At 35.1% G+C, this 23,887-nt stretch overlaps 1 protein-coding gene across 4 annotated transcripts in view; it reads left to right on the top strand.

The window, feature by feature from the left end:
- The window catches only part of TSC22D2 (TSC22 domain family member 2), a 52,537-nt gene extending 28,899 nt beyond the window's left edge, over positions 1 to 23,638 (top strand). For 2 of the 4 annotated variants that reach the window (XM_025376942.1, XM_025376941.1), the window contains 2 exons: positions 20,597 to 20,648; positions 21,893 to 23,638. In XM_025376942.1, coding sequence (XP_025232727.1) covers positions 20,597 to 20,648; positions 21,893 to 22,153 — 313 coding nt within the window. In that variant the 3' untranslated portion in view covers positions 22,154 to 23,638. Of the gene's footprint in view, positions 1 to 1,396; positions 1,554 to 20,596; positions 20,649 to 21,892 lie in introns of all 4 variants that reach the window. The other 2 variants (XR_003118176.1, XM_025376943.1) reach the window with 2 other exon arrangements.
- The last annotated feature ends 249 nt before the right edge of the window (positions 23,639 to 23,887 follow it).

Here is a 23,887-nt window from a genome sequence, read left to right as displayed (position 1 = left end):
TCTAATAATTTTTCAGGCTATGTGAGAGACTTAAGTGACCATGTGTAATAGAAAAGTTCCATTGAAAGTTAAAATCTGCAACAGCATGAGCCAACCTGTACATTCGGGTCAAGTATCTTTTTAGATAGCTGCAGAGCAATGCTGTCTTTCAGTTTTCTATAGCTTTATGCGTATTGATCATCCTCAGTAAGGGCCCTTTTCTTTCTCCCATCCCCTCTGCCCCTTTATAGTGTTTTATTTAGGGAGTTAATTTAGGCAAAACTATGCCCACAAATCTATGGATTTCCTTTTCTGTGGATTACTGGCAACCAAAAATATAAATGTACATTCTTATCAGATAGAAAATGTTATTAATGATACTATTCTTCAGTGATTAGCATAGATGCCCAATTGAAAACCTTCTGGTAAAATTTAATAAATTTAACACGATATTTTTAATGAAGTGATTTTTGCCATTATTAAATCATCCTTCCTCCAGTTTTCTTCCCTGCCCATATACAGATGAGCAATAGGGACCACTGCTGCATAGGATACATTGTTATGTCAATTACATAAAGCACATAATAAAATTTTAATTCTTGCCATTATGTTGTCTGTTTTCAAAATCGGGGATAGTAGAGACAGATGAAGATTTAGATATAAAAATGGAATTCTTTCTTAAGCACTTAAATGATGGGTATGGATTGTTACTGATCCAGCCACCCATGCTGTAAGTCTAGAAACTCGGCCCAGCATGGTGGCTCATGCCTGTAATCCTAGCACTTTGGGAGGCCGAGGTGGGCAGATCACGAGGTCAGAGATCGAGACCATCCTGGCTAACATAGTGAAACCCTGTCTCTACTAAAAATACAAAAAAAGAAAATTCTCCGGGTGTGGTGGCACGTGCCTGTAATCCCACCTACTCAGGAGGCTGAGACAGGAGAATTGCTTGAACCCAGGAGGTGGAGGTTGCAGTGAGCCGAGATCGCGCCACTGCACTCCAGCCTGGGCGACAGAGTGAGACTCCGTCTCTAAATAAATAAATAAATAAATAAAATAAAATAAGAAACTCATATACATGGATGTGGACCAAACAATAGAACTCAAATGCCGTTCTACAGGACTACAAAGCTGTTTGTATCAGGTTATGGTGTTAAATCATAATTTCTGGATCATGATCTTAAACCTTTAATTGGTTCCATTTCTACTTTACTCTTTACTAACAAGTATCCTGATGGCCTGAAAATCCATGTTGAAATTTAAAGTTTGAATTTTCCAGATCAAATATGAAATTTATTTTCATTTTTTAAAGTACAAAATATCAGTTGTATAATCATGGTAAAACATAAAATTTTGCTATAAAAGATTTTTAAAGGCTATTTGATTAAAACACTTATTTACTTAAACTCTTTGCTAGAATTTTTTTTAGAATTCAGCATCGGAGGAGGAATGTGACATAATAATGATCGAAAGCCGAAAGTTTAAAAGTTGTGATGCCCTCACATGGTTGGAGGGTTATTCTAGCTTCTAAGGACTGAATGTTGTCCACAAGAGTGTCATCAGGTCATAAATTGGTAAGACTTAATGGCTTAGATTTTATGTATTATACCTGATGTTATTGTATTGAGATGAATATTTATGAACAAAATGAGCACATTGTGTAAGAGTACAATATTAAATATAAGTTAAAACTTGGAATTTTAAATATTTGGAGTATGTAAGCCTTTCAAAGTCTCTTGAGGCTGAAGACCGTATCTTTGCAGTGGTGTTTACTAAATACATCAGTTTAAAAAAAGAAAGTGAAATCCTGTATTATAGTAAGATTATTAAAATACTGCTATTGCATCTGCTGTAGATGCCTACAATATAGTGAAGAACCCAAATACTTTCTAGGTGTTATACCAGGAGATATTTGAGAAATAATATATTCATCTTTTCTTTAAAAAAAAATCCATTTTTCTTAATAATATATAGCTTCATTGTATTGCTTTGGGGGATTTTATTTCTTAATAAAAGACATGTTTCCTCTAAATGTCTAAAATAAAGCCAAGAAAATTTTTTCAGTTCTTACATTGAGAATACCTAAGATGCTGATATCATATGAAAATGATACATTAGAAGTCATTGCACATTTTTTATATTCCCTGAAAATTAATTTTCTCTCAGAATTGTATTCTGCTTAGAAAAAAACTACTTTGTTTTGTGCACTTTCTTATTTTGCTTTGTTTTATACAGCCGTATTTTGTAGGGTGACCATTGGAAGGGTAGAGTTTAGCTCAGGATAAGACCTTATACCTTTTAATCTGAAGATCATAATATTTTGTAGATGAAGAAAAGGAGTCTGGATTATTTGTCCAAGGTCATATAATCGTAGAATTCATGTTTTCATTGAAGTGTGGTATACATATCCTGCATGTCAGTCAATAATTATTTGAAATTAATTATTTTCCAAAAAAGCCAGAAGGTATGGGTTGATATCAGCTAAACAGGCCACTATATATATATTCCAACTTTATCCTTAACCAGAGACATGTTATTTTATCTCTTGCCCATTCTGCCTTTTGAATAATATTCTGAATTGTTTCTGATATAGTATTCCATGATTTCATTACATTCTGTAAGCTTAAGTCCCTTAAGCTAGTAATTACAATCAATAGTAGTCTGGAGGGAAATACAACAAACTAATTAAGTTATCTCTTATTCCATATACTTTTGTATTTTCTTTATTTTCTATAATCTACATAACTTTGATAATCAGGAAAATAATTTCTAATTTCTCTAGTACAGGATATCCATATTTAGTAGTCAGTGGTTGGGATTCAGGAGATCATGAACCATGTGGAATTTTGGGTAGAATTTTTTTATGTTCACTTTTCTGTGAAAGGTTCAGAGCATTTGTCAGATTTTTTTTTCAGGGCGTTTGTCAAATTTTCGTCTGTCAAAAACAGTTAGGAAACATTGCTAGTGAATGTTTTGTGTCAAAAGGACAATCCTTGTTAGACACCTAAGTATGACTCGTGAAAAATTTCTAGCAAGAACATTGATCCTATGACTCTTACTGATGTTTATTCAGTGCTGGGTTACTATAAATGCCCATTAGACTGATGGGACAAATCAGAGCCAAGCCACATTTAGTTTAGGAATTTCGTACTGTCAGTCTCTGTGCTCAAGGGTCAATTGGATTTTTCTGCAAAGTAGTTGTATTTTGGCCACTGAGTGTCAGGCACTGTGCTGAATATTTTTGGCACGTTATCTCATTTAATTTTCACAAAGTCATATATTAATAAGACATTATCAATATCCTCAGTTTACAGAGAAGAAAATTGAAAGCTTAGGGAAGTTAAGTAACTTGCTCAAGCCACATAGCCGTTGAGTTCTGGAGCTAGAATTCAAATCTTATTACTAACTGGAACCTGGGTATCAGTATGCTGGTATGCTGATATCCTCTGAAAACTTGAAGGATAAGATAAAGGAGAATTTTATATTGTATGAAGATGTGAATTCATAAATTTGATTTATCTTGAACTTAAGTAGCAATGGGTCATCCTCCATTACAAAACTATCTTTTAAAGTATTTGCCAAAAAATAAATGTTGGAGGTTGCTTACTATCCAAAAGTTAAGTATTAATTGCATTAAAAAATAAATTCTTTTCAGATTTAATGCTTATGAATATATGCAAATATATGTGTGTTTTTTTTTAAGAAAAGTCTTAGTACTTATTAGAATAGTGTTATTAAGGAACTCATCCTTTCATATTTAGGATTTATAAACAGCAAACACTAGGAAGCATTGATTTAAAAAGCAGCTTTGAACTGCAGATATTTCTTGGGATAGTGGGATATATTGCATGTAAAACCCTTATTAAATGCTATGTGAGAGTTTTCCATTTGCCTTTAGTTGTGAATAATTCTATTGAGAAACCTCTTTTTTTGGCCCACTTTTAAAGCATTTATCAGGCAAAATTAATTTTGGGGGATACATGAGATTTTTTGGTTTTGTTTTCTCTTGTACTTTGTCATATCCTTTTTGTTGGTTTAATTTTACTCTCAGATGAGCTCCATGCCTTATAACCTTTTCCCTATTTTTAAGTGTTAATAATAAAAGGTTGAATCTACAATAAATAGTACTGCTTAAAATTTGTTTGCTTCTGAGTGATGTTGAAACAGTCTGCAGATCTAGTATAAACTGTTTCTTTAGCACCATGGTTAAAAATGCACAACTTGATAGGTCATCAGAATATGAGAATTCTATCTAAAAGTCTTTTTTTTTTTTTTTTAAATAATACATTTGTACCCCAACTTCTGTAGTACTAATATGTTTGCCTTTTCAAAATTCAAACTGGGAAATTTGGAAAATAGAATAAGAATAATCATACTTAATCCAAGTTTTTAACAATTACCATCTTACTGTTTGCATATTCCCAGACTTGGAATACATATATATTAATAGTTGCAATCATGGTAGATAAGTAGATTTTCAATAGTTTTTAAACTATTTAGTTAAAACTAAAGCTAATACTGATACGTGATAGGTTTTAATTTTTAACTGATATTTGTTATCTGTGATACCATTCCCTCCTGTTTTTCCTTCTGCCTTGCTGGTTGTTGCTTCTCAGACCAGTTGGCAGGCTTTCCCTTCTGTCTGTTCTTTTAAATATTATTGGAGGCCGGGCATGGTGGCTTATGTCTATAATCCCAGCTCTTTAGGAGACTGAGGTGGGAGGATCACTTGAGCCCAGGAGTTCAAGACCAGCCTGGACAACATAGGGAGTTATCTCTACAGAAATAATTTGCTGGGCATGGTGATGCACACCTGTGGTCTCAGCTACTTGGGAGGCTGAGGTGGGAGGATTGCTTGGGCCTGAGAAGTCAAGGCTGCAATTGAGCCATGATCACACCACTCCACTCCTGCCTGGGCAACAGAGTGAGACTTCGTCTCAATAAATAAATAAATAAAGGAGTCATCAGAATGCTATCTTCTTCTTACATTCTTCATCGTAATAAGAGCTTATAGATGGCTTCCAGGCACATACCATCTTTATGCTATAGGAAGTCACCTGTGTGCTCTAAGGTGCTCAAACCCATTACTTCCAGCCTAGGTATCTCTCCTTACATTCAAACTTCCCTGATCTCTCATAGCCAGTTAATCACAAAGTACTGCCATGTCTGCCTCCTGAGTGTTTTGCCAGCCTATCCATCTCTTGTCCCCATTCAGTGCACTATCCTTTCTTATGTGAAAATGCAACAACCTTCTGACTGGTCCTTGTCGTTTGAGTTTTCTAATGTGGCCAACTGCACCTACTGTTCTTCTTACTTGGAACATTTTTTTGTACCTGTCTTTTTTTTCTCCACCCAACTGTGTCACTTCCTCTTTCCTGATCCAAGAGCTTGATTATGTGGCCCCAGAACACCCTCTCAGATCTTGCTCTGTCTTAGCACTTATCACCCTTAACATCTTGTATATCTCCTGCACTAATTGTAAACTCACAAACTCTGGAATTATGTTTATTTGACGTATCCCCCGTGTCTGATAAATGTTTTAAGTTCATTACAACCCCTTTGGAATGTAGCATCACAAAATTTGGTATTTGAAAATAATGTTAGAGATTATTGTATGGAATTAGAGACAAGACTCAAATGTAGAAACCACATTACCTAACTCCTAAGTCAGTGTTTCTTGTGTATTTCATGACATTTAGATTTTGACCACTATAAATTATTACTGCAAGTTATTAGGTAACATAGTAAGTGTTTACCATGTGCCAGATACTAATGCATTATCTCTGAATCCCAGTACCCGGTCCTATTATTGTCCTTTGGGGAGGCTAAATATTAGCTTGTCTAAAGTCATATCTCAGTTTTGGTGCAGTGGCTCAAGCCTTTAATCCCAGCACTTTGAGAGTCCAAGGCAGGAGGACTGCTTAAAGCCAGGAGTTCAGGAGCAGCTTGAGTAACCTTGTCCCTACCCGCAAAAAAGAAAAATTAGCTAGACATCATGGCACATGCCTGTAATCCCACTGAGGCAGAAGGATCACTTGAGCCCAGGAGTTTAAGGCAGCAGAGAGCTATAATGGCGCCATTGCATTCCAACCTGGGAGACAGCAAGACTGTGTGTTATAAACTAAGATGAGAGATGGGATTCCAAAGTGGATATAACTCCAGAACCAATGCCCTTTTATTTATTTCTTATTTTTATTTTTATTTTTTTTTGAGACGGAGTCTCGCTGTGTCACCCAGGCTGGAGTGCAGTGGCGCGATCTCGGCTCACTGCAAGCTCCGCCTCCCGGGTTTACGCCATTCTCCTGCCTCAGCCTCCGAGTAGCTGGGACTACAGGCGCCCGCCACCACGCCCGGCTAGTTTTTTGTATTTTTAGTAGAGACGGGGTTTCACCATGTTAGCCAGGATGGTCTCGATCTCCTGACCTCGTGATCCACCCGCCTCGGCCTCCCAAAGTGCTGGAATTACAGGGTTGAGCCACCGCGCCCGGCCGAATGCCCTTTTATTTAATACCACCTCTCCGAATTTATCTTCTGAGTTTTGAATTATAAAGCTGAGTTAGAAGGGAATTTAGTGGTCATTTATTCTAACCACCTATCCTGTACTTGGAGCATGTCTAGTGTTCCTTCCAAGTTGTCATCTAGTCTCTCAACACCTCCAATGATATCTTACTTTGCATCCTGGTCTCTTTTTGTATTTATAAACCTCCCATAAACCCTTTCTGTAAAACAGAATCTTGAAATGTGAAGCAGAGAAATCAAATGATTGCCATCACTTAAAGCGTATATAAGCAGCACTAAAAAGTCTGTGGAGATATTGAACTGGATACATCCTCTAGTTATTTCTGTATTTTCATAGCTGCTATAATCAAGAATGTGGTTTCCAGTTCATGGCCGTAAGTCACTGGTTTTAGTACATAGTCCTAAAGTTCTTTTTCAAAAATGGATAAGGAGACATTGCTTAATACCTTAGAGATCACAAGGACGTTTCTCTACTTATTGATTGTGGTGATGATACAAGGACTTCGTGGGAAACCTTTATGTGTGACGTGATCCTCAATGTAAAAAGAGTGAAATAAATGTGAATATCTTCAGACTCCTTGGTCTAGTTTACATAGAACTTGCACTTATTCATGAGTCATGCTTAAAGGCATGGTAGTTTGAATTGTCTTTTTTATCTGACCAAAAGCCTTTAGGATTTTTAATTCTCCCTGTAGACCTAATTTTGATTGAATAGAAAGTAAGATTAGTCAGCTGAGAGAACCCATAAATAGATACTATGAGGCATGATTTTACAACCAAGCTTTTCACTAGATTTACAAATGGTTTCTCCTTAAATCCATGATTCTAATGTAAAAAAGTCTCTGTCAAGGTTTTTATCTTAAGATCATTAAGAGTTTTTAACATCCACTTTATTGTCCATGAAGTCTTCTGTGATTTAGTCATCATCATGATCAGTATATGGAGTTACCAAGTTTCACTGGCCATGGCAACAGTAACCTGGAAATTCATAGAGCCTAGCCCTTTTCTGTTACTCAAACTTAAAACCGTTTTTCTATTTACATCAGTTGCCTATACTGTATAGAAACTGGCACACTTTTCTTCTTTCTCAGTGGGTAACAACCAGATTCAAGGAACATCAAAAACTTACCTTTATTAGCGAGAAAAAAAGTCTTGAGGTCTGCCCATATTTTACTCTGTTCCAGCGATACTCTTAATTAGTTTCTAATAGTTTAAATAGTTGGTTAATTTCTTAGATCTTTGTCCTGGCATGATGAGCCCAATATAACATCTGTTTATACCAAACTTATAAAAATATATATTAGATAATATATTGTAGGTTGTATTCTGTCTTTTTCTTCAAGTAATATGTTTACTATCAATTATATGCAGAGTAGTGTTGTAATAAGTAGATCCTGGAGATGGACAGTTTCTGCTTTTAAGGTTTAATTCAAGAGAAAGGAACATTTGATAAAGACAAAAAATCATGGATGAATCAGAGAAGTGGAGCCTGTTGGCAAGAAAGGAAGAAGGCTAAGGAAAATGTAGGTGGAGCATTCCATCTCAAGTGACAGTCTTATCTCTGGAATCTAAATCGATTTAACAAATTTCAGGTCATGATGTAAGTGTAGAATTCATCATAAAAGATTTCACACAAACAGTTGTAAAATTCTATCATTCACCATGTCTTAATTATTAGAATTGTTATTGCCTAAAAGAATTCAAGGACATGAATCTAGACTGAAATGATAAAAACTTGGATGTCAAACTTTTTGTCTCTGAAAATGTGCCTACTTGAGTACAGTTTTGCTTGAGTGAAAAAAACCTAATGACCCTTTAGATTTTATAGTAGTGCTGTTTTCTGCTTTACATCAGAATCCCTTTTTGAATAAGGTAATTCTAAAGCAGTGATTCTTAGCTAAGGTAATAATTTGTTTAAAAGCAAACAACACTTTATACCACTTTTCTTACTTGCTTTTAGTAATATTTAGTGTTGAATTTTCATATAACAGTACTAAGGGAAGACCTGGGATATTTTTAAATACCCTTTTTTGGAAATTTTTATTTGAATTAAATTGGTTATATTTCAGTGGCTTTTGGAAAAATTTCCCACAGTAAGATAAGTTTATTTTACTCTAAATAATGAAACACCAAGATCCCAAAGAAGATCCATAAGAACGTTATTGACGTCCAATCCACAGGGATCCTGTGTTTAATAAGCCTTGTACAGGAGAATCACTTGAACCCAGGAGGCAGAGGTTGCAGTGAGCAGAGATCATGCCATTGCACTCCAGCCTGGGTGACAAAAGCAAGACTCTGTCTCAAATAATACTAATACTAATAATAATAATAAGCTTTGTAAATGTAAATCTCAAGTCAAACAATTTTTGTTAACATGTATTTTGTGGCTGCATTAAATCTTTAACATCTAATTGAATACAAAAAAATCAATTTGTTAAGGAATAACTAGGATTTTATTTTGGGTGAAACATAAATATAAAACCTGTTTCTTAATACTAATCATAATTGATTTTTATTCATGTTTCACTGCATTGGGAGATTAACTCTTATTTAATTTTCCCAAGATACACTGGGAAAGTAGACCTTATAAAGTGTCAAAATCCAAATTGATCCAAATGATAAAAGGAACTAATTGGGTTGTTGTGTGTACTGTTGTAAACAGTCTCACATAATCCTTATAGCAGTCCTTTAATATATGTACAACTGTATCCCATTTTATAGTTGAGGTAACTAGTTTCAGTATGTTAACTTGCTAGGATCACCCCACCAGTAAGTGGGTGGAGTTTGGATTAAAAGTCAGCTAGCCTCACACTTGTAATTCCAGCACTTTGGGAGGCCGAGACAGGTGGATCACGAGGTCAGGAGTTTGAGACCAGCCTGGCCAACATAGTGAAACCCCATTCCTACTGAAAATACAAAAATAACTGGGCATGGTGGTGTGCATTTGTAGTCCCAACTACTTCGGAGGCTGAGGCAGGGGAATCACTTGAACCCGGGAGGTGGAGGTTGTGGTGAGCTGAGATCGTGCCACTGCACTCCAGCCTAGGCAACATATCAAGACTCCGTCTCCCAAAAAAAAAAAAAAACCTAGTCTAATTCTAAAGCCTATGCTTTTAAACCATTTTATTATTCTTTCTGAATTCAACTTTTTGCTTAGGCTAGGCAACTGCTGAGTGAGAGGTTGTCTTACCCCTCAACGTCTGACCCCAGAATGAAGTAGAGAACAGAAAATACTTTAGACAAGAGATAGTAAACTGAAACGTAGTCAACTTTAATTCTTCAAGGCCTATATTTAGAGCGTTGCCTTTATATTTGTTGAAAGTGAAAAGTGTAATCCATGGCTGGGTACAGTGGCACACGCTTATAATCCCAACACTTTGGGAGGCCAGGGCAGGAGGATCGCTTGAGCCCAGTAGTTTGAAACTAGCATGGGCAACAGAGTGAGATCTGTCTCTACAAACAACAAAAAAACATTTTTAAAAAGAAAGATGTAATTCCTTGCTTGAACCCAATCCACTATAATTTTAGAAAATATTCCAAATGGAAAACATTCATTGGTTTATTAAAAATAAAGACTAGGCTTCCCCCCCACCCCCAATATGATATATTCTGTTCATTTCCCTAAGGAATGATGACCATGCTTGGTGCTCTCCCTTTAGTCTAAATCAGAATCAAGCAACTGTCTCTTTAAAAACCTGATGATATTCTTCTGAGTTTCGCCCTATTTTGAAACGGTTCCGTGACAACCTTTATTTATTACTGTACTTGGACTTTGGGGGACAGATTAGGAAGGAGACTTAAAGTAGCAAAGAAAAATTAGTTAATAACTTCGGAGCAAATTGTAGTCACGAAATCCTAGTGACTAGCCTAATATAATTTTACTTTGTCAAATACATTGTTCATAGAATTATACTTTTTCTAAAAAGCTATTTTAACTAACATTTCTGCACTTTCAAGAAATAGTCAAAAGAAAGAGACAAAATGAAAGGATGAGCAAAACTTATGTACTTTTCACTGGTATTTGGCTTTTGGTATATACATATACCAAAGGGGATAGTCTCATTTTTACTTTAGTCAAGTCTCATTGTAGAAATGGGATTGAGAAGATATTTAAACAAGGTATCTAAATAAGAATGACTTTAATAAAAAGAAATAATATGTTGAGAATGAGGAGGCAAATGTGAGGCCATTAGATGAATAAGTAGCATTCATAAGAATAGTTTCTTCCCAAGCCCATCTTTTTCCATGACTCTTTACATGTTAGTGTTCTCCAGTGTTTTGGCCCCACTTGTCTTTTCATTGTTTGTGCAGGTTTGTCTTCTCCTATGGTTTGAGCCGTGTACTGCATTCTTACAGCTTTCAAATCTAGATTTCTAGGCCAGAGACTACTCTGGAATTCTCAATACCTATTTCCAGCAGCCTTCTCTCTGTATTTCTCCAACAGGATTCTACATTTCCATGTCTCCAAATTCAGTAGTCCCAAGTGAAACTTAAATTTCTTTTCTCATCTTTATTTGCAGCGCTTTATTTGCACATCTTTATTTGCACCACCTACTCCCCACCCCACTTCATCCTCCCCAAAATGTAGCCACCTTCTGTAATACACCAGCCAACTCCTAGTTGCTCCAAGAATAAAGCCCTAGGCATCCTTAGCATTTTCTTTGTCATAGATAGTCTCTTTCCCTTATCATCTCACTGATCTCTCAAGATTCGGTGTGCTTCAATTGAAACTTGAAATATTTTCTAATTCCTCTCACCCTTTTTTTCCTCTGAGGTACCAGTGTACATCTAAGTCTAGGTAACTGTCAGTCTTATACTATTTTTCCAGTCCCCAAGAAATAATTTAAAGTAGCAGGTATTATAGTGTCAAGTTTTTAATTTGAGCTTATTATTGGTATGTATTACCAATTACTTGGTATGTATTATTCACTCCTCAATAATATACTGTCATCAGATTAGGTAGTTGCTGCCATGTAAACAGTAAAATGAAATTTCTTTCAAGAGAGCCTGCTCTAAATGTTAAGTACTTCAATATCAAGGAAAATGCCACCCTCCTCATATCCCTTTATCCTGTCCTTTCTTAGATCTTACTCAGAGGAAGGAAATAATCTTTGCAACCTGTTAAACCTTGCCTATTGTTAGTCTATTAAGAAGTAATGATTTCATCTAATAAGAAATAATGCTAGGTAGGATGACTGGTTCCTGTAATCGTAGCTACTCGGGAGGCTGAGGTGGGAGGATTGCTTTAGCCCAGGAGTTAGAGACCACCCTGGGCAACAGGATGAGGCCCTGTTTCTAAACAACAGATTTTAAAAATCAGCTGGGAATGGTGGCGCACACCTGTAGTTCCAGCTGCTCGGTTGACTGAGACTGAAGTAGGAGGATTGCTTGAGCCCAGGAGTTTGAGGCTGCAGTGAACCAAGATCATGCCACAGCACTCCAGCCTGGGCATCAGATCAAGACCCCATCTCTAAAAAACAACTAGCTAGCACACAAAGTCAAGTATCTTAAATAAATGTAACTCTATATTATTATAACATTTAAGTGTTAACTTGAAATAGGATATTTAACTTTGTTTGGAATATTTGGACTGCATAAATAGTGAAACTGCTGTGCAAATTTTACTTTTGTGCCAGTCTTCAATTTTTCCAGACTAAGTTCTTATCTCTTCGATTTTGAATATTTTCGTCGATTTTTAGTTCAGCTAGTTTTAATATGAAGTTTCTTTAAAATGGCTCTACAAGAGAAATGTAATTTTATCAGAATTTTACTACCAAATATTAAAATGATCCCCCCAAAATATCATAACTTGGAAATGTGAAAGAGATCTGGATAAAGAAGATAATGTTAATTTTAATCTTGTATATATATTGGGGGATAAATTTTTAATGTAGTTTTTATTGTGTAAGTTTACATAACTTTTTGTAGTATAGATCTTTACCGCAAATTTTTATCATTTGCTTACCAGATTTACTTCGAATAAACAGAAATCACTGTACTGGGAGCTATAATCATAATTTACATCATATTTGCAGATGGTTATAATTCACTCTAAACCAAGAAACGGAATTTTTACAAATCACAGATATCACTTACGTTGATCATTGTTTTGTTTGTTGAATATAGTACCTTATCTTGCAGAATGAAATAGTTCCTAGAGAAAATAGAGTTGGCACCTCTTCCCTCCTTTCTCCCTTTCCTATTTTCTATCATTACTTTTCCTGTCTGCCATTTGTTCATGTCTGGAGTTTACACTGTACAAGATAGCTCCTTCATGAGTCATTTTCATTTTGGAACACGGTTTTCATTGTTCTTCAAGATGTAAAAGTACTCTTGCTTCTATCTCTGTCCTGCATCCGTCTGCCTTCCCAAACAGATAGCCACTTCCTTAATGTGTGTATATCCTTCTTTATGTGTATATAAGAAAACCAATGTGTATTATCTTCCTTAATGTAAATTATAATGTATTGTACACACATCTGTACCTTTACTTTTAAAGATCTCCAGGATACATTATTCCCATCTCAGTACTTAGAAAAGTATCTTCATGGTTCTTTAATAGATGCATACTATTTAATTGAATGGATGGCTATGCCATGATTCATTTAACCAGAAGTGTTGCTGTTATAAACAGTGTTGTAATGAGTAGCCTTGTTAAATACATTATTTGCTATGTATATAAAGTATCTAGAGGATAAATTCCCAGATGAATGATTGCTGGCTTAAAGAGTGAATAATTAAGGGGAGGTCGGGAGAGAAGAGAGGGAAAAGGAGAGAAATCTGTTTTGGAAAATAGTATTACATTATAGTTTTAATTTGTATTTTTATTTTATGATTCAGATGTTGAGTCTTTTTTCATGTCTTTCTTGTTAATGTTCAGTGTGAATTCCCTCCATTTTTCTATTGGGCATCTGGTCTTACAGATTTTAGGAAAATTATTAGAGACTTTTTAACTTTAAAAAAAAAATTAGGCATGCAGTTACATAGTCCTCTCTCACCAAAGTATTAAAGAAATTCTAATTAAATGGCTTTATTTAAAGTTCTTAGTACAGATGATAAGACTGATTCTAGACAAAGGGAGTCTAAGGTAGGAGATGGACTTCGTATAGATTGCATGCTCTTTCATCTACGCTTTACTGGCTAGCCATTTGATAAAATTAACAATATAAATATAAAATATGCCGAGGGCATTGGTGAACAAGGTTTTTGTAGAAGATGCTGACAATAAATATCAATCATTATATAAGTATTTAACTGGGTTTTTAGTAGTTCCTTGGTAAAAGCATTTATCACACCATTGCAGGACTGGCTACTTGAGAAAAAGTAACACTTAAGTTTTGTAAGTAGAAATTTTACCTGCTTGCTCAGGATGAATAATAGCTTTAAAATAACTTATTTTGTGTTACTGCTAATAATAATCTCTATGGGGCATTTTGGGTTTCTTTTTTTTAATCATGAAATTAAACATTATTTGTTTTATATTGGTAGAACTGATGGTCAATAATTAGAATAACATAACATTTTGAGTTCTTAGTTTATTATTAACTTCACCCAATTTTTATTCTTTACCATAGAGGTTTGCATTCAGCTAGAGATTGTCTACATGAATTTTATTTATTTAGGCCCTTTTGAAAGGAAAATTGTTATTTGTTCTTGAGTAAGCTATAAATATGTTTTTAGTTCCCTCTTACAGAAGAGTGGTGGATTTTTAAAATTATATATAACCTCACAAGCTTGCTGAACTGTAGATTTATTCGATTTATTCCTTTGTAATCAGTGACTTGCATTTTCTTAATTTTCTTTCTAAAAAACAAAACATGCATTTGTTAGAGAATAGGCAAAATGTTACCCAGGTTAGAAGTAATGCATTTTAGTAGTAATGATGTTATTACAGTGCTTATTTTGGGAGATGGGAGTGGGTGGAATAAAGGTTATAGATGATTTACTGGAAACAGTATATGATTCCTGAGGACTGCCCCCAAAGAAAGGTATAGCTTCCTTCTGCTTGTGCGTTTCTGAAGAATCAGTTTTAGTTGGTTTGGGCAAGGCGGGGTGAGCATGAAGTACGCCAGATTTGCCAACTCAAAGGAGTTTGTATTACAAAAAATTTGTGTAATTTGGAGAGTTCCTGTAGTGCATTTATAGTTGTGGTTGTAACTCAATGCAAAGTTAGAGGAGTCTGAGTAAAACAAGGCATTTATTTTATTTATTTATTTATTGCAGTATTCTAATTAAAGATACATAATATTTTTAAGACATCTTCAGCTTTCTAACAAACCAGAAGAACATTTTCGTTCTTGGCAATTAGGTAAACTATATTGGCTATGAAAAGATCACTAAGCAAGTGCCTTTTCTAAGAGGTTCCCTCCCTTATTCTCAGAGCTGAACCTCTTCTAGGAATATGCCAGATAAGATAAATGGCATATTCTGAGCATGGTTTAATCTTTGGATCCATGCTTATGGTTTCACAACTTAACATTTGGTACTTCATTAAAGCATTCTTAATAATATACATAATTCTGGATTTATTTCAGGTCACTAGAGATTATTTTTTCACAGTCTTACTATTATGGAAGAAAATACATGTGTTTTGACATTAGGTCCACGTTTGAATCCTGTTCCTAGTGTTGTGTCTTTGAGCAAGTTACTTGACCTCAGTTTCCTCAACTGTAAAATGAGAATGTTGCTCAGGCTTGTTGTAAGGACTCATTAAGATAAGGTGTGCCTGCCCTAAAGTAGACAATCATTAAGTTTTCTTTTCCTCTATCTTGTTAATTTGTTAATTAGCATTTATATCTAGGGGAAGATGGAAAGACAAAGTAGTCAAAATATGTCCATTTTGGGAAAAAGAGAAGTAGTTACTTTTCTTAGAGACAGGTCTGGCTCTCTCACCCAGGCTGGAGTGCAGTGATGAACCCTGAACTCCTGGGCTCAAGCAAGCTTCCCACACAGCCTTCTGAGTAACTGGGACCATGGGCTTGCTTTCTTTTCTCTTTTCTTTTTTCTTTTCTTCTTTCTTTTCTTTCGTGGGTTCTCACTATGTTGCCCAGGCTGAATTTTTTTATTTTAAATAAGTAGTCATGATGTCTGTGTCCACATTACTACAGATAAAAAAAAAAAGTTGGTTTCTCATAGTTTTTTAAAAATAGAGATCAAGGCCGGGCGTGTAGCTCACGCCTATAATCCCAGCACTTTGGGACGCCGAGGCAGGCAGATCACCTGAGGTTGGGAGTTCGAGACCAGCCTGACTAACATTAGAGAATCCCCATCTCCACTAAAAATACAAAATTAGCCGGGCGTGGTGGCACATACCTGTAATCCCACCTACTCAGGAGGCCGAGGCAGGAGAATCGCTTGAACCTGGGAGGAGGAGGTTGCGGTGAGCCAAGATTGCGCCATTGCACTCCAGCCTGGGCAACGAGTGAAACTGTCTCAAAACAAAAAATTAAATTAGATTACCTGTTTCTTTAGTGATTTTAACTTGTGAAGTTGGAAATTCTTCATCCGTCCTCTTGCTTTCTCAGTGATGTTGCAAGTAATCTCATGGTAAGAATAAGGAAACCTAGGAGGAAAAGCTGTGGTGGGGAACCAGTTAGGATCAATTAAAAGATGAACAGCATGGAAAGCCAACCTGTCTTACTGTAGCATTGATACTTTGAGTTTTACTTTTTCTGTGAGTGTAAGTATAATTAGCTTTAAACACTGAATTCAAGCTTATTTATTTATTTTGGAGCAGCAATTCCGGTAAATAAATACTTTCTTATAGGTCTTTCTTACTTTCCACAGCTCTATATTTCTGTTCATTCTCTCCATATCCACAAGTTTTAATGCATCTATAAATGCTAATAAATGCTTGATTTTTATTCTAAGAATAATTCATAGTAAATAGAAAGTTTATTTTTAAAAATTATCTTTTGACTTTATTTAGCACTTCCAGTTTACCATAATAGTTTAAAAAAGAAAATTCTGAACTCATTTTTCCCTCATGCTTCTGTGGCAGTAATTGTAACACTTGGTTTAAAATTGACGTATTTCAGTTTGAGTGTGTATATACACATACACACTAATCTGAAATATTTGTTTATACTACCACCATTATAGGTTACTGGGTATATATACTTTGTGCTGGGAATAAAGACAGAAAACGTTTTCTTAGGGAGCTTAAGTTTGGAAACTGGTTAACCATCAAAATATAATGTGCTGAATGTGATAATTAAAAGGAAAACAAGGTATATAGTATTACAATATTAGGTGAAGGAAGGAAATTATTGATTCTGCTTCAGTTGATCTTTCTCATTTTAAAAGAGAGTCAAATCTCACTATGATAACTTTGAACATAATAGAAAACATCTTGATACCCTCATTGAAACAGTATTTTTAAACCATACTCTGGGATCTTGAAATAAAATAGTCTCTTATTTGCTTAAGACTACCATATTGGTGTCTTCATTGTAAATCTGGCTGTTTAAAGCAGTGGTTCTCAAACTTTAGTTTCTATCTGAATCGCCTGGAGAGTTTTTTTAAAGTAGATTACGGGCCCCGCCTCAAGAGTAAATCTGGGGTGGGTCCAAATATTTACATTTCTAACAAGGTCTGGGTGGGTCCAAATGTTTACCTTTCTAACAAGTTTCCAGGTGATGCTGATGCTTCTAGTTCAGGGACTACACTTTGAGAACTGATTTATCTGAACTTAAAGAATTTTAATGCCTTCCTCATAAGAACCAATAATTGTTTCAAGTCTATCATATCTAATTACTGTCAGTATGCATTGAGTTGCTGTGTGCTAAGCACTGAATTCACTTACTCACAAAGGTAAAGAAGTTATGGAACCTTTCTCAAGGAGCTCAATCTAATAGGATCAACAGTGGTAGTATTATAATACTCAAAGTAATCACTGTCTGTATTGAGTGCTCAGTGTGCCAACTACTATGCTGAGCATTATTTAAACTCATTTAATCCTCACAATTGGCATATAATCCTTATTTTAAATGAAAAAACTGAAGTCTAGAAAGGTTAAATAATTTCCATATAGTGAGTATATGGAGGAGCCAGAATTTGCTATTCTGCCTTTTTGCACTACAAAAAGTTTGCGAAGATTGGTAGACCCCAGAAGGGATGGAGTAATTGGCTCTACCTTAGAAAATCAAACAGCATCACAGAAGAGATGGCACTGGAGCATCTTAAGGGACAGGTGTAAGATAGCCAGATGAATTGGAACTGTGAGCACTTCCAGCTGAGGGAGCAGTTTCTGAAAGCCAAGGAAACCTGAGAGAACATATTTCAACAGACTGCAAATAGTTATATAAGACCATAACACAATAGGCAGATGGGATATAAGAGGAAAACAGATTGTATAAGGCAGAGGTCAAAGTCATAAAGAATTTTATGTACCAGGCTAAAAAGTTTTAAAAATAGAATTAGGCTTCTTAATTTTTCCTCCTATAACTTTCATTTGTAAGCCTGCAGTTCTCAAAGCATAGTCAGACAGCAGATTCCACATCATCCGGGAACTTGTTAGAAATGCAGAATCCTGGTTCCATGCCTACTAAATCAGAAACTCTGAGGGGGAAGCCCAGCAACCTGCGTTTTAACAAGACCTCCAGATGATTCTGGTGCGTGCTAAAGTTTGAGACCCCTGCAGTAGGTTATAGAATTCTTGAATAATAGCCTTCAAGATAGTTAAAGGTCACTATAGTGGTAGTAATTATATTTGACACTGATTTATTCTATTAGAGTATAACACCTAATAGTTGAAATATTAATACCTGTTAAGGGATACATCTTCATCATTATCTATTTATATCTTGCAAACCTGTTTCTTCTGTTGTCAAAAGAGATCTTAGGAAAAGAGTTTGTTAGATCCGCATTCAAAGAATAGCATGCTAATTATTCTTCCTTAGCTATGGGAATCATTTTAAAACTTGCTGACTGATTTTAATTATCAAAAAAAAACAAAACAAAACAGTAAACCCTTTTTTAAAGGTTTTGGGGTTTTTTGTTGTTTTACTGCTTATTAATACATAAAACTGACGTTGTAGTTAGTATTTAAGGTGTGCTATTTAAACCAAATGTGTTGAAGGAATCAAATGATTTAAGTCATGAAATGACTTAAAAGTAATTCAATCTTTCCTTGCCATGTCAATAAAAATATAGAACCTATAATCTGGGATTCCCAAGCAAGCTAATCTAAATGCCTGTCACCGTCTTTTTTGCCAAAATGTGTTCAGTATTTGTGGTAAATATATCTGCATGGTATCTGGCACTGAAGTACATATTAAAGCCTTATGGTTTACTTAGTGATTCTGTAGTTTATAGTTACATATAGTCACACTTTGCACAGCTCACTAAAAGCATTTAAAGCCCAGCACGTATAAAGTATTTGTTAATGATCCATAAATCCTTTCTAGATACTAGATACACAAAACCTCTTTTCATCTTAGAAATAGTAGCAGCAAGAAGTGAAGGTAGTATGCTGTAATTAATGTGGTTAATGCTCAAATAAACTTAGTTTTCCATCTAATGATTTAAGGTTTCAAGGATTTAGAAGTGGAAAATCCCTTGAGGCATTGACATCAACCCCTTTGTTTTACAGATGGGGAAACTGAGATCCAGGGAAGTTAAATAGGTGATTTGCTGATGGTCACATAGGAAATGAATAGTAGGAAATCATAGGACAGGATATTTCTGAGCCTCAATCTGATATGACATTGTGGGTCCACACCATCAAAGTAAAGTAGTTTCCACGTATCTTAGCACTAAAATCTTAGGTGGAGTATACTTTATGAAGAGTATTTAGTAATATATAAAAATTATCTTTTTGTATTGGTACAGTAAGCTAAAGTATCAGATTTTTCTTTACAAGAGTAATTTTTAAAAACCTAATAACTGTTTTTTGAAATAAAATTAAAAAAAAAAAAAAGAAAAGGGTATAAATTCCAGCTATTCTTACTACTTAATACATGGTAGAATATAAACCACCAAAGAGAACAATTATTCAGCCTTGTGTGTTATTATCGTACAGTTGCTAAGGTGATATTTGAACTTGGAATGTGCTTAACAGGCTGGATAACTTTTCAGTTATTCCCAGGGAAAACTGATCGAAACCACATACTTTATAGGTGATTCTAACCTTGTAAGTTATTCTTGCCAGCAAGTAACCTACAAAGACATATAGGTCTGCCAGAATGTTAAGTTTCTTTTCTTTCTTTTTTTTTTTTTTTTTTTTGAGATGGAGTTTTGCTCTTGTTGCCCAGGCTGGATTGCAATAAATGGCATGATCTCGGTTCACTGCAGCCTCTGCCTCCTGGGTTCAAGCAGTTCTCCTGCCTCAGCCTCCTGAGTAGCTGGGATTACAGGCGCCCGCCACCATACCTGGTTAATTTTTTTTGTATTTTTAGTAGAGACGGGGTTTCACCATGTTAGCCAGGCTGGTCTGGAACTCCTGGCCTCAAGTGATCCTCCCACCTCGGCCTCCCAAAGTGCTGGGGTTACAAGCATGAGCCACCGCACCGGCTGAATGTTGAGTTTCTTGTTAACCAATCCTGCCCAAAGGCTTTCTGAATCATTTTTAGAAGCCATTAAAAATTTTTTTAAAAACTAGATGTTTATAAAACTTATAGCAGAAAAGTCTTACTAAGAGGAAGGACTAGAAAAAAAAAAAGTCAAGCCATCATCTGAATTTTACTACAATAAGTAATTATTGGAATTTCTACATGAAAGGCAATTAGAATATATAGTTGGTTAATGAAGAAATTTAAGAGATACAGAGAAGGCACTGCCCATTTAAAATGTATCCTTTTAAAACCACTGAACAGAGAAATTCTTAATACAATTGAGAGTTAAAGTAGCATACATATATCACAGGCAAATTAGAAATGTTGGCACTACGAAGGACCTGTAGAAGTCTTCAATTTACTGAGACTCTCATTTTAGAAATGAGAGCTTTGAGTACTGAAATTGTTAGAACAGAATAAGCTATTTTAAATTACTATATATTTGGTTTTAAGTGAAGCACGAATGTCTTTTACATTCTTTTAAGAGTTGGAAGGGAGGTTAACTTTTTTAGAATAATTTAATGACATATTCTAATTTTTTCCAGTGCATCTGGGGGAGGTGTTGTAGCCATTGACAACAAAATAGAACAAGCAATGGTAAGTAAAAGTTTACAGTTCTCCCATTTCATAGATTGTTGGTTGTGTGGAACACTTAGCTTTTCTCAATTTTAGAAAACAAATAATTTATTTAAACCAAAGATGACCAAATCATGTTTTTTGACAATGAGATTTCGTTGTAGATGCTAGAACATTGAGAATTTTTAGTCTAGAAATACTAATTGAGTAAATATTTCTCCCATTTGAATATCTCACATTTCATGCATTATCATTGGTAAGGACCATTGGTGAGGGGGCATACATATTTAAAGACAACATGTTCCCCAAATATTTCAGCACTGAAAATACTTTAGAGCGAAAAAGAGTATTAAAGCAAAAACAGCTAGAGGTCTGATGGAAGTAGACTATAAGTAAGCTGTGTAAGTAGGCCAGGCACAGTATCTGTAATCCCAGCACTTGAGCTGAGGTGGGAGGATCAGTTGAGGCCAGGAGTTTGAGACCAACCTCGGCAACATAGCAAGACCTTGTCTCTACAAAAAAAAGTTGGTATTTTTGTTTGTTTTGAGATAGTCTCGCTCTGTCACCCAGGCTGAAGTACAGTGGCACGATTTTGGCTCACTGCAACCTCCACCTCCCAGATTCAAGCGATTCTCCTGCCTCAGCCTCCTAAGTAGTTGGAACCACAGGTGCACACCACCACATCTGGCTAATTTTTGTATTTTTAGAGACGGGGTTTCACCATGTTGGGCAAGGTGGTCTCAAACTCCTGACCTCAGGTGATCTACCCGCCTCAGCCTCCCAATGTGCTGGGATTACAGGTGTGAGACCTTACAGGACTGTTAGTCTCAAACTATTTTTTTAATCCTAAAATTTTAAAGTCCAAAATGTTATCTTTAAAGCAGTACTATGACTAGTTTAACATCAAACACCTTTCCATTGGAATATTGTTCCTTTGTTCTCTTGATCTACCATTTTAAGCATGTGATTTTAACCTTTTTTTTTTTTTTTTTTTTCCAAGCTTAAAGAGTTGACAGTTTAAGAAGCTGGTATTTTTTGGAAATTGTCCCAAACTTTGAAAAGAAAATTCTGAGCTTACTGCTCTAGTTGGGAACTGGGTTTTTTCCAACCCATCTTCCATAGGCTCGGTCAAGATAAAGCAGAAATCTTAAAAGCAAGAGCAGGAAAACTAATATAAAAACTTAAACAGCACCAAGTAGGCTAGAACCGGATAGCACCACCTTTACCTTTTCACTCTTTGACATTCCTAATTTTGTTTTTCACAGGATCTGGTGAAAAGCCATTTGATGTATGCAGTAAGAGAAGAAGTGGAAGTTTTAAAGGAACAAATAAAAGAATTAGTTGAAAGAAACTCTTTACTTGAACGAGAAAATGCACTGTTAAAATCTCTTTCAAACAATGATCAATTATCCCAACTCCCAACCCAACAGGCCAATCCTGGTAGCACTTCTCAACAGCAAGCAGTGATAGCACAGCCTCCGCAGCCAACGCAACCTCCACAGCAGCCGAATGTCTCCTCAGCATAAAGCTTTCTTAAGCCTCATTAAGAAAAAAACTGAAAGCAATCTATCCTTGTGTGCCACTGGTGTTCTTTCCACTTTATACGAAAGCAAGTAGCCATGCTTTGGTTGTGTGTTTGGCCTTTTCAGTATTAGACAATCATTCTACAAGAGCTTTTCCTCTCTCTGAAATGTCATGCAGCGCTGTTGATGTCCAGTTCTATGTCATCAGTACACAAGGAGAATAATGGGGTTTATTAAAGCGAGCAAAGTCTGCATTTTACCTGGTGCGCATGAGTGGGGTCTTTAAGAGTTTTGGTGGCTCTCCCATGTTTCCTATTACCCTTGGATTTACCCTGAGCCTTCCTATCACATTATAAATAACAGTTCATCTAAAGAGCCACTTTTCTTTCAATATCAGTAACATTTGCCTACGTAAGTTTTCATTTATTTGTGTTTTATTTATTACAGGGCTGCTATTTTCATAATGTACATGAACAATGTCACAGAACTTTTTTAATTTTTTTGAATAATTATAAGTATCAGTAAAGGAAGTGAAAGACAGGATTGCATTTAATAGATAAAACGTTTAGGCAATAATTGAACAAAAGAATCCTGGCATATTTCTAACACTAATGGCAATTTACTTTTGGTATTTATTTTCAGTAGTAAAGACCCAGCTTGAATGTAAATTTTGTATAGTGTAAGTATGAAGAACATAGTGCAACTGTACAGGTAGTCACCAGTTATTGTGATATAATAAATAATTGGGCTATTTTGATGAAGAAAACTTTGTTCATTTGTTTCTACTTTCTAAGAGAAATTGCCACGATTCCTCTGCTTTTCAACATTTCGTATGACTTTTTTTTCGGGTGGGAATAAAAAGCTGTGAAATTGTTCAACCTACTTTGTAACCAAAGAAGCAAAGCTGTGTAATGGAGTTTTTTGGGGTTTTTTTTGTTTTTGTTTTTGTTTTTTTTTTTTGTCTTTTTTTTTATAATGCACATTCTTTATGTATTTTTATTTAGTGTTTTCTCAGTCACAATTTTCTTTGCTGTCTAGCATGATCTGCATGACCTATAATCTTTGAACCACTTTCGTACCTCATGTTTTTATCCAGCACTCTTATTGTAATATGTACTAGTCTGTGAACAATGTCAAATAAAAGAGAACGAACAGGTAGTTTGGTGGAGCTGAGCTAGTGTACAATACACTAGTTGTAAAAAAAAAAAAAAAAGTGAGCCATCTTTTGTTCATTTAAAATGGTGTTTTGAATTTCGTATGCAGAAAACGTTTTGTTACATTGCAGATTTTAATGTATTTAATAAATGCAACATGCAGATTAAGTGCAGTGTATACTGAGTATTTAAATTAAAATGTACATTTCATAAATACAGTTTCAAAAGAAAGCATCATTTTGTGTATACTAACACATTAAGTGTATGTCAGAAATTGATGTATAAATATATATTTTAACACATTTTCTGAAATTAAACTGCAGTTTTGTTGAAATATTTGGCTCTATATGTGTTCAAAATTTGACTAGATTTGTATTTTCACAATTCAAAATACTCCTTAAAGACCTGTTAATAATGACTTACTGATAGTTCTTAAATTTTCAAATTAAAACAATTTAAAGAATGCAAGAATAGTGAGCAATATTTGTACTCAATATTCATATTATGTTAGTGATACTGAAGTAGGAAATCCTTGTCTACCAAAACTTTTACTTGAATTCAGAAAGGTGCCTGTAGAAATTAA

This window comes from Theropithecus gelada, chromosome 2 (assembly GCF_003255815.1).
Source record: "Theropithecus gelada isolate Dixy chromosome 2, Tgel_1.0, whole genome shotgun sequence".
NCBI classification, from domain to species: domain Eukaryota; kingdom Metazoa; phylum Chordata; class Mammalia; order Primates; family Cercopithecidae; genus Theropithecus; species Theropithecus gelada.
Note: the sequence above shows the minus strand (reverse complement) of the source record. Positions and strands in the feature narration are given on the sequence as shown.